Source organism: Euleptes europaea, chromosome 3 (genome assembly GCF_029931775.1).
Source record: "Euleptes europaea isolate rEulEur1 chromosome 3, rEulEur1.hap1, whole genome shotgun sequence".
Taxonomy (NCBI): domain Eukaryota; kingdom Metazoa; phylum Chordata; class Lepidosauria; order Squamata; family Sphaerodactylidae; genus Euleptes; species Euleptes europaea.
Window position 1 is genome coordinate 107,235,716 of NC_079314.1, and position 11,894 is coordinate 107,247,609.

General features: G+C 46.6%; 1 protein-coding gene across 1 annotated transcript in view; it reads left to right on the plus strand.

Moving 5' to 3' along the window:
• Nucleotides 1-11,438, plus strand: part of LOC130475167 (chromatin remodeling regulator CECR2) — a 124,560-nt gene extending 113,122 nt beyond the window's left edge. Inside the window, exons 14-19 of the mRNA XM_056846904.1 lie at nt 2,773-3,182; nt 4,506-4,634; nt 6,841-7,663; nt 8,891-10,310; nt 10,906-11,011; nt 11,370-11,438. Coding sequence (XP_056702882.1) covers nt 2,773-3,182; nt 4,506-4,634; nt 6,841-7,663; nt 8,891-10,310; nt 10,906-11,011; nt 11,370-11,375 — 2,894 coding nt within the window. The 3' untranslated portion in view covers nt 11,376-11,438. The remainder of the gene's footprint in view (nt 1-2,772; nt 3,183-4,505; nt 4,635-6,840; nt 7,664-8,890; nt 10,311-10,905; nt 11,012-11,369) is intronic.
• The last annotated feature ends 456 nt before the right edge of the window (nt 11,439-11,894 follow it).

An 11,894-nucleotide genomic window follows, 5' to 3' on the forward strand; every position in this document is an offset into this window, starting at 1 on the left:
TGAAGACTGTTCCCTTCGTCTCTTCTTTCTGACGTCAGGGCAGTCTCTTTTCAAATGATTTGCAGCTCCACAGATAAAGCACTGTCTGACTCTCAATGCCACATGTTGTAATTCTCCCGGCTGCTGTCTCCTCTCTGCATTCCGCTCTCCGCCGGTGAAGCAATGCGTCTTCTCCTGGCTTCCCTCTGACTTGGCAGGTTTCCCAGGCACCGACGCGTTTAATCTTTGCTCGTGCTCCAGCAATCTCCCGGTAATATATTCCAAGGTCAGTTTGACTCCAAGGCAGTAATGAGCATGTTATATTGCTCAGACAGAGAGCTCAATATAATAAACACTTTGTCTTCTTCCAACAATGTCTTCCCTCTCTGCTCAAGCATTTGGAAGCATTCTGTTAAAGTGTTTATATGCTTCCTAACTGGCACCCCCAGTTGCATCACAGTTCTGTTCATGCGCCTGGTAATGGCTATTAAAGAGCCAGCCGTTTTCTGCACATACACCTGACTCAAAGAGTGCCATGCTGCTTTCGCTTTCAGCTTACCCGAGACGTGTACAAGTTGATCATTAGCTACGCTGAGCACAATTATAGCCAGTGCCTTTTCATCCTTCACCACGTCTTGAGCTGTCTCTGGGTCCAGGGGGTTGGAGGCATAAATCCACAGTGCCTCCCTTTTAAGGTAGTGTTGCATACGCAGCGCCCACACATTATAATTGGTAGAAGTGAGCTTCTCCACAAGCAAGGACATTGCAGCCTGAGCCATGCTTTCTTCCGCTCCCAGCTGCTCCTCCTCTGTGTCGCTCTCCTCCTTCACTTCAGACGCACTGCTGCTAGCAGATCGGCTTGCCACCTCCTCTGCTCCGTCTGATTCAGCCTCAGACATTCACTCGCCCTTCTGCTCACCACAGCCCTTGTTCCACAGATTGAACCTCTGTTCACAACCTCCAGGACTTAGCGCAGTTGAGCTGAGCTGGGCCCATAACCCTATTGGCGTGTGTTAGAAGTTCTATCCAGCCCAATAGCGAGTGAAAACAGCAGACTCAGCACATATAAACCAGTGCTCTTTTATTTACAGTGACAAAGTGCTCCGCTTAGCATCTCCATTCCACAACTCCACACCTATACAAGTACTGTACAGAATATATACACATCTGGCTCTGTCCAGCAGCCAATCACCAGTAAGCTGCCTAGTTGCCAGGACTTAACCTGCACAGACCAGTTCAACCCAGATTTACTGCCAAGTCACTGAGCAGTCATGTGATGCCAGCTGTCACCTGGCTGTCACATAGATTACAGCAATCTACTTGCTATGAGTAGTCTGAACTTCCAACAAATAAGTCATTAATCGACCTGTCCTCCATGAATCTTTTAAAGCCATCTACGATAGCAGCCCTCATTGCATTCCTTTGGCAGCAAGTTCCACAAATGAAGTGTGACAGAGTTCTTGATTTTATCTGTCCTGAATCTGAACATGAACTGTTAGTCATGGGAGGAGGATTAGAAACCATAGCTTGTTCTGAAGCCATATTCTCTAGCTGTTGGTAAGCTCTGCAGCTATTCTGAAGTGTCACTATACCCAGCATGCATGTCCTGGTGGTATTGTGTGCAACTATGAGATTTGATTTAGACTTAAATTTATTAGATTTATACCCTGCCCTTACCCAGCCAGAGCCAGGTTCAGGGCAGCTTACAGCGCTTCAATACAATGGCATAACATCATATACAGAATAAATTTATAAAAACATAAAATCTACATTTCTGTTTGTCATTAAAATCTTAGGGAGGAAAACCTGACTAAAACAGATGGTGCCATAACTAAGTCCCCCCCCCACAAAATAAATAAATAAATATATATATATATATATATATATATATATATATATATATATATATATATATATATATATATATATATATATATATTAGAAACCAATACTATGATAAGGGGGATCAACAGACCCTAATAAGTGGTGATAGTGGTGGGAATAAAATAATAAAATGGAGACAGGAGGGAGGGAGGGGGAATTTAAGAGAAGGTCCAACAAGATCAGCACAGGAGTGGGGAGGGGGAGGGGAGAGGGAGGCCAGAAGTTGTATAAGTCGTCGCTGCCTGGCAGAACATTTCCAACTTACAAGCTAATTAGGCTAAAGAGTTATTCATTAATCATATGTTAAATTCTATGATCAGTTTGAAATGTAGTGCTAATAAGGCCCCGAGGAAGCACGTAGATGTTGATGTAAACATGTAGTTTAAGTATTGAACCTTCGTGTAATGCACTGGCTGCTCTTTTTAAACCTCTCTGTGTTAAGATGCTCACTTTAAAAAAAAGGACATGAAGTCTTCTGAATAAGGCTGCTTTTTCAGTATTGGCCTTGTAAAGCATGAATATTTTGTGTAGGAACCAGGGTTCATAATTGTTTTGTGAAATAAATGCAGAAAGGTCTGAAAGGGACCTGAGTGATAACGCAGGGCAGTTTCTTCCTAAGTTAGGCTGCCCTAGGCTGGAGATGTAAGAGTGAGCTATTTAACTTCCAGTCCAGGCCACCAAGGTTTCTATGGTATTCCAGTCTCAATCAGTATGGGTAGTTTTAAAATCCAGAATAGCATTGAAGTTATGAAGTCCATGGGACTCATTGGTTCCAATTCTGCTGTATTTTAAGCAAAAAAAAAACTGGTCTGGAGTTTGAGAGTAGGTCTAAGCAGAAGAAAAGTCTGAATGTTCAAAATACCTCCACCTAGGAAACCCATTTTTGTTAATTTCATACTTCAAACACAGAATACACTAAAATGGCTTACAACTTGGAAAGATGTTTTCATCGGGCAATGATAAAGCATTTCCCTGGAGAAGATGGGGACACGGATGATGAGTTCTGGATCAGAGAAGATGGGAAACGGGAGAAAAGAAGTCGTCGGACAATACGCTCCAGTGTTTGGACGCGATCCAAGGACTCTGAAGGGCCTGGCCGGAGACAACAGCACCTGCAGAACGGAGGAAAACTTCCGCCACATCGGGCAAAACATCGAGTTCCCACTTCTTCGTCTTCCGCCTCATCCTCCTCTGTGGCTGATCCAAGTAGCGGTCCGATGCCGCCCACTGGGGAGGTGGCCTCTTCCAATGGCCGAGGCTTTCTGCAGACAAACCACTATGGTGGAATGCCCAGCCATGTATCCCATCCTGGTCAGATGGTAAATACCAGTCGAATGGGTCAAGGCGGGGGGGAGGGAATCTTTTGGCAGAAATTGCAGGAAAATCCCAACAGTATTAATGAGGCATTCAATCCCCTCTTCCTTTATTATACCCTCCTTGATGTTGTAATCACCTTTGCTTCCTTTCCTCATTATTGCCTTCCCCGGAGGAGTTCACATTATACTTGGAAAAAATCCATCCACTTGTTGTAAGAGACCTTGTCTGGAAAGTATAAGAGTTGAAAACATCATTTTCAGTTCAAGCACTATTTTAAAGTCACAAATAAACATTCCATTGGTCCATATTCCAAAGATATTCCTGTCAGACTTTGAAAGTGTCAGAAAGCTCATTCAGGCCAGCCAATAAAGGCCACTTAGCCTTATATACATCAATAGATGATTCAAAAAACAAAGGACAGTGTTTTTTTAAAAATTAGAAAATCTGATTTGAGGGAGAAATTCCTATTCAGCCTCGAATATGATGATCATGAATAACCTGTTAAAACTCCCCGAGGAATGTTTGATTTGAGCTCAGGTCTATAACAGCTACCACTAGGTCTATAGTTAAGAAAATCTAATACTTCAGAAGAAGAAAAACTCAGAATCATTAAAGCAGGAGCCTTTTATTTGCATCTGCTAGACCAGTGATAGTCACTCTGTGGCTCAGGAGCCACATGTGGTTCTTTGACATGCCACCTGTGGCTCTTTGGAGCACTGTTCCCAATGTTCCTGTTTCAGGAAAGTGGGCAAAACCCTTGTCCAGTGGGGCACGTGGTTCAGTTGGTTCTGTTGAGGGTAAACGTTCTCATCAGCTTCTTGGAGGAGGAGTTGGTTTTTATATGCTGACTTTCTCTACCACTTAAGGGAGAATCAAACCAGCTTACAATCGCCTTCCCCTCCCCAGAACAGACACCCTGTGAGGTAGGCGGGGCTGAGAGAGCTCTAAGAGAGCTGTGACTAGCCCACGGTCACCCAGCAGGCTTCATGTGGAGGAGTGGGGAAACCATCCTGGTTCACCAGATCAGAGTCCACCACTCTTAACCACTACATCATTCTGGCTCTCGAGTGCACCATTCTTCTACTGGCAACCACAGCTGTTGATCATATATGGATCAAGCCTCACACCAGCAGCACTTGCAATATGTTTTAGAGAGAAATAACCAGGAAGGTGGAGGAAGAGATAGATACGTTCATTTCTTTTAAAGTAAAAAAGGTCTCATGTAGCAGAGTGAATTGTGAATCTGAAATAACTGAAGACATGTTACTTTTCACGAGTTCCGTTTTCTACAAAGCCTCATATGTAATTGTTTTTATCCTGTCCAGAGGCCAGCAGTTCCAGGACCTTTTGGCTCCCTGCATGGGTCTGATCCTGCAAAACCTTATGGATCACCACGAGTACCGGAACCACACCCTGGTGAGCCAAGTCAGCAGCACCAGCACTTTGCCATGCAGGTAAGAAGCATGCTCTGAAGTGAAATATGCCACCCGTCTATAAAAGGACTACACATGAGCCAGTAAGGCGGCCCAGTTGTTTAAGAATGTATAACAACATTTGTGGTTTTAAGTGCTGTACCTCCAGGTATTTGCATGTGTGTGTGTGCTTGTGCATGAAATCTCAATTTTTTCCCCACAAGGAGTAGTGTGTTAAAAGTTTTGTGTGGTGTTAGGGCAACAGGTCAATGAAGCAAGCAAAGTTTCAAGGTACAAAGCATTGTGGTCTTCATCGTCGTGGCTTCTGTGCAGTTGTGGGACTGCCTCTGGTATTTTCCTGTCAAAACCGTTTCATGACCAGGAGGAGGAGTGCTACTCCTTCAATCTTTTTTTATTTTTTTATTTTTTTTGGCAGAGTGAAGGATCTCTGCTGCTCTTCTCTGTTTAAATTCACTTCACTCTTGAGGCTGAGGAGACTTGTTTCTCGCCTGAATAAAGGCAACTTTCCCCAGCCCTGGCACGGTGTGGTCTGTTAGAGCCTTGGATTCACCAGTTCTTTTCAAAGGCTGCGCATTCCAGCCTGAATAAAGGCACACTCCCCCTCCTCAGCTGTGTCAGCTCCAAGGGGAGAAACCTGGAGGTCTGCCACTCACAGGTTTCCGACAATCCTTTTGACATCTACCTCATTTTGTGGGCTCAGACCCAAGATCTTCTCCACCTCTCCTCTGAGGGGAGGTCACCTGTTTCCCCATTAATTAGACTATACAGTGATCCCCCTGGGACAGAAAAGGGTGTTATCTTGAGTGATTCTTATGTGTTAAGGAGGTGTTATCCAAACTGTAACCAGAAAAGGGGAAATTAGCTTTAAAAGGGTTCCAAAAAGGAATAATGCAAGACCTTGTAGCCTCAATATACTAGGGTGGATCTCGGTAAGGCTCCTGGTCAACATCTTCACACAACCCATCACGCTCTGTCTTGAGTGCATGACTGTTCAATGCCTCTTTAAATATAACAGCTCTCTCCACCAGAGCCCTGGTTTTCCTTGCCATGTTCCCGAATGTATTTTGGTTGAGACGCTTGTAGTGAGGCCCCGCTTCTTTATAAAGTAGCTCTGTTCGAATGCCAATGTGGGATGCTAAACAACTGTTGGGAAGGTGGTCCTCCATGGTCTCTTCCTCTGAGAGCTTCACACCCACCTCCTTCACTGAGTGAGCTTGCTGGTCTCCCAACATGGGACTTCACAGAAGCCGCAATGATGAAAACAGGGTTGCGCTTAACTGTTACTGTTGTTCAGCGAGTGGTCTTCTGTACAAGTTCACACCCCTCCCTCCTGACCTGCTGTGAACTCTCTGGAACCTTAGCTTGTTGGGGTTTCCACTGGCAGCATGGAGAGAACTGCTGGAGTGGCTCACCTCCTCCTGGTCATGTGATGGTTTTGGTGGGAAAGCGTCAGAGCGGGGAAGGGCGCCACTAATCTGCTAGAAAGCTTTGGGAATCTTTTCTGTGGCTGGCCTTGCATACACGCAGTTCCAAAGTGTGCCTGCACAGAAGGCTACTGGATTAACAACAGTTACAAGTGCAACCCTTGTTTTATAACAGCTGGAAACATTGGTTGTGGTGTCTAAAACTTGTAGACACTTGTTTTCAGTGTTTGCCTGCCCCCCCTGAGGACCAGAAATGTTCTTAAAGTTATAATGCAGAGATCATTAGACGTTAGGAAGAATTTTCTAGCAGTTAGAGCAGTTCCTTGGTGGAACAGGCTTCCTCGGGAGGTGGAAAACTCTTCTTCCCTGGAGGTTATTAAGAAGAGGTTACATGGCCATCTGTCAGCAATGCAGATTCTATGACCTTAAGCAGATGATGAGAAGGAGGGCATCTTGGTCATCTTCTGGACATGGAGTAGGGGTCACTGGGGATGGGGAGGGAGGTAGTTGTGAATTCCCTGCATTTTGCAGGGGGTTGGAGTAGTTGGCCCTGGTGGTCCCTTCCAACTCAGTGATTCCATCATCTGAGATACTCCTCAATGTATAACTTTTGTGCAGTACCCACATACATATTTCTGAAGACAGTATCAAGTGAACAGATTTGTTATCTAACCTTTCCTATTTGGAGATGGTTCAGTGATTGCTATTTCAAGATTCTGGCAGAGATATTCCCCGTTCTGTGATCTGTGCTTTGCTATTATTTTAATTGGACATATCTCCGTTCCCTCTCTTTCTTTCTTCAGCCTACTGTTGGACTGAATGACCCCAGAGGACATCGGCTTCCTGCTCCAGAGAAACAGGTGTGCGCAGGACCAATGACTGTCCCTGCAATGGGACCACAGCCCGGATCCCTGCAGCTTGGTCGGATGAGCGGCCCTCCCACGGATGCCAGTATGTATTCCCCTGCACAGTTCCAGCAAGGATTTCTTCCTCCAAGGCACAATGGACCTCCTATGAGACAACCAGAGACCTCAGAGCTTCCTCCCAGCCACATGTACAGATCTTTTAAGTACCTAAACCAAGCACATCCTGCGGTGTGGAATGGAAGCCATGAGGCAGCAAGCCAGCTGGGCCTGGGAGTAGACAAGAAGCTTCCCATGGGCCCACGCCACCCTTTGCCACCTCGTGCTTTGAGCCACATGATGGACCCTCGGGCACTGAGGCCACCTTTGCCACCCAGCCAGTGGACTGAGCAGTCCAATTTCCTACCTCATGGGGTCCCACCCTCAGGATATATCCGGCAACCAGGAAAAGCCACCGGTCAGAGAATGCAGCAGCAGCTGCCAGCCTCGTTGTTCGGGCCTCCCCCTCAAGCGCAGAGAGGGGGGCAGGGTGGGGATTCCATGATGGACAGCCCAGAGATGATTGCCATGCAGCAGCTGTCTTCCCGGGTATGCCCACCCGGTGTGCCTTACCATCCCCGTCAGCCTCCTCCCCCACACTTGCCTGGACCCTTCCCACAGCTGGCTCGAGTGGCATCTACCAACGTTCAGCCTCCAAAGCCAATTTTAGGCAATGGGAACTCTCAGGATGCCAGCCGGACAGTAGATCCAGAGAACAACAGAGGTAATGTATGTTCTTGCTTTGTTAAGGTGGGGAAAAGACTGCTGTATAAGCTGAGTGACTAATGTAGGTCTAGTTTCTTCTCATGTGCACTTTGTTTGACATTTCCCACAATCACTTGAGCCGTTAGGAGCTACTGTTCCTGTTTGATGGATGTGTTTTTTGTGGGGGAGGGGGCTATGTATATATCTTGATTTGGTGTGAACACGATACACCTCTTGTCTGTGTCATGTGCACACAGAGGTGTCCCCACCGTGGGCAAGGTGAGCTCAACGACCTCAAAGAATGGATTTTATACAGTACCATTAAGGCAACAGAGTAAGAGATGGATCTGAAACTATGTACCAAGGAATGCCAGGGTTGCTATACAGAGGAAGGCAATGGCAAACCACCTCTGTTAGTCTCTTGTCTTGAAAACCCCATATGGGATCGCCATAAGTCGGCTGCAACTTGGTGGCACTTTACACACACACAGGAGGAGGGTGAGTGAGAAAAAGAGCACACATAGTGATGGACAGCCCAGCTAATTCAGCATAGCGGAACAACATGTAGATAGAAGGAGAAAGAAAATGCATGTTTAATGCAGGAAGGTAGCTGATTGTAGGATTCCTTCCCAGAGCTACTACCTAGATATGTGCTTAGATGCAGATCTCAACTACCCCACGGCTATTGGTGTATGAAGCGCCTCACCCTTTGTCCTTTCAGCTCCATTTTAATTTTGAAGGAAGTCTGGTAAATTTATTTCAGTACATTCTGTTAACTTTCAAAATTCCTGCTCCATTCATAATTGCAGCCCGTGAAATTAATTGTTAATGGGATTTCCCAGAAGCCTGGTGCAAACATAGTGTTAACAAGGGTTTAGGAACTGGAACTCAGAGCTTCGGGATCATACACTTCCTCCCCTGCCCATCCTCTCACCTAATTCCATAATAAATCCGTTTGTCTAAAAGGTACCATTCCCTTCCCCATTCCCCCCGATCCATAAAACGTATTTGATGTTGTATCTGCATTGGGTCTTAGCATTGTAGTGTTGAAATTCTAGATAAGCACTTTAAAAAGCTGAAAATGAGAGCCTGAATCAATTACTCAAAGTGGGAGAGGTGAAGTCTTAATATAGCTCTTTGGGGGGATGTTGCAAGTTCCTGTGATGAGCAGGATTTGGACTGTTTGTTTTCCCCATGTATGACTAAGCTAAAGCCACCTGCTTTGCCTTTGCTTCCATTTGCCCAGTGGACCCTCCATCGGGAGTGGAAGAGAAAACGTCGTGTGTTGGCCTTCCAGAAGGGACGTACCCCAAGCTGCTACCTCATTCCAAGTCCCCCTTGCAGACAGATTACTTGAGGCAAAGTGTGACACAAGAAGGGGATGGAAATGATTCTGGAACTAAAAATGACCCAAAAGCCATGCAGAGCAAGAGCACATGGTCAGCAGAAGGCAGCTATATGAGCCCGGAAGCCCAGGGGTGTACGAGGGATATTCCGACAGCAACGGAAAGAGAGTCTGCCCCTGAAAATGGAGCTGCGGGTGCTGAAGGGCCTTCCGGTGGATCAGAAGGGAAAGCAATGCCTACCAGTTTCTTGGAGAAGCCCCGTTGTGCTGGGGGGAAAACCCTGCTGGAAGCAACTGTGCCTTGCATGGGACAGAACACCAGTGTTCCCGCTGGGGTGGATGGCAATCCCGTGGGAGGCAGCACTGGCCAGTTCGGGCCTCTTTACATGCACAGCTTGGAGTATCCAAATTCAGCTACGCGTTACCACATAAATTCAGGACTGCAGGGGTTCAACCCTATGATGGGAGGAAAGCCCCCTCCAGTGTCCCACGCTCAGCATTTTCCTCCTCGGGGATTTCAGCCTAATAACAGCCCCCCTGGTGTCTTCCCTCGCTATCGTCCTCACCAGGGAGTGCCGTATCCATACCAGCCACAGCCCCCTCCTTCCTATCACCACTACCATCAGCCTCCTTATTATGCTTGTCCACAGGGTTACTCAGACTGGCCGAGGCCTTTCCCTCCGCAGTCCAGTCCGACCGGGCACCCGCCTCCCCAGTCACCTCTGGCGAGGCCCCCTTTCTCTGACAGAGGGGCCATGGGTGGCTGCGGCGGCATGCAGGGCTGCGAGGTGGTCAGCGCCGCTTTGGCTTCCCCAAACCGAATGGATATGGCAAGCACCAAAGAGGTTTCAGGCAGTGGGCAAGAGCTCCCGCTGGAGGCTGAGAAACCGGATGAGTCCCAGGAGAGGTCGGAGAGTCCCAAAGAGTTTCTTGATTTGGACAACCACAATGTGGCTGCCAAGAGGCAGAGGATAGTGGCAACAGGAGAGTATATCTATGGCTCTCCCCCTCCACCCATGAGGTCTGGGATTGGGTTTGGCCCCTCTGCTTTCCCACCCCACGGGGTCATGCTGCAGGCAGGGTCTCCTTATGCATCGCGGCATCCAGCCAGTCACTTCCAGCCCCGGGCTTATGGACCACCAGTGAACGCTCACTTGTCAAACCATCCAGCTGCCAATCAAGCAAATGGTCTCGCTCATGAAGGACCTCTGTACCGTTGCCAAGAAGAAAACGTGGGACACTTTCAGGCCTTAATGATGGAACAGACAGGACGTGGCAGTGGCATGGGGGGACTGTCCCCAGATATGTATAGACAACCAGGGTAAGATTGTTCTCCATGGGACAGGGAGGTGGGACAGGGAGGTGTGTGTTGGTGCCCAATTATGGTTACTGTCACAATGATGAGAATCCAGAGTTGCCTACAATGATGTATTACAGGTCAGATTAAGACCATCTGTGGCAGACTTTTAAAATAACCTTGTAAGGACAGGTCTGATTAATCTCTTGTTGTAATGCATAATCATGATTTCCTTTTCATTTTGGTGAACATCATCAGTGAAGTTTCTTGATTATATAAGGAGGGAAACGGTTCAATCACTTCAGTAAGTTAAGGCTAAATTTGCTTACAGTGGTAAATTAGTTCATTTTCTGCACTCTTCTTCCCCTGTACCTACATTTACCTGAAAAAAAAGTTAACACACACCTATATTCTGGAAAAGATTATCGATTCGTAGACCTTTCTTGCATAGTCGGGGAGGAAGGGATGACCCTATGAACAACATATAGGCAGTGACCGCACATAGAGTTTATCCATCTCCACCAAATGGGGTGTCCTTGCAGGAGCGTGTTGCTATGTGCGTGTTAATTAATAGGTATTTGGTTGCTGAAGTAACCTTCTCTCTCGTGTGTGATTCCAGAATGCACATGCACCAACCCCAGGCCCCATTCCCAAAGGTGCCTCCAGCATCCCTACCCCGAGATGAGCTGCCACCACAAAAATCATCAGCATTGCCACTGGATCAAGTAAGTGCCAGTCAAGAACAGAACTGAGAGCTGAGGCCAGACTTAAAATGTAGACTTCACAGCTGACAGGTCCTACTCTTACCCACTACTCCAAGTAGTGGCTCTTGGTAAATGCAAATTGACTGTTTGATTAATCTTTCTAGGAAAATGATGAGTAATTTCTTTCCAGGGCTGGTTAAGTAGCTGTTGTACATTTGCTGGGTCTGTACTTTAAAAGTAAATAACATCATTTCTTTGTTCGGCCTGGACTTTTATTGTGCCATTTTCCTTTAGTTGCCCTGTTTGATCTTTCTCTTTATGAAAGTGCCTTCTGAGAGAAATAACAGATATCTTCCCCCTCCCCCTTATACTTTTCCAGAGCTAGTCCAAGGATGGAAGAATTCAAAGGCGGTAGGAGCCACCTGCAACTAGATAAGGGCAAAGAGGGACCTGCTTCCTACCCTCACTTCCTTCCCCAGCATCATGTAGCTTCAAAAGTTGGGCAGAGCACGGAGCCTCGGTGGCTTCCTGTTAACATGGATTTGTCCTCGATCTGAGCCAGCCGTGGCCACTCACAATGACACAGAGAGAGCATCTCAAATGAGTGACTTGTTTCTGACCAGAGACTTTGGCTTCATTCAGGGTTTTAAAGGGGCTCTGTTTGAAGGACTTGAAACTTTCATAAACTGCTAAAACTCAGGTATATTTTTCAGGGTGAAAAACAGGAGACTGTGGATAGTACTTGTGTTAATGCTGTGTGTTTGGAACGGAATCCAGTTTACAGAATTTTTTTAACCTGTTGCCTTTTTAAAAAATAATATTAATAACTTTTTGTTGGTGAATGTATTGTACATTATTGGGGGAGGGGGAGGCCCAGAATGTAGCAAGCTTAGCACTGGGATGA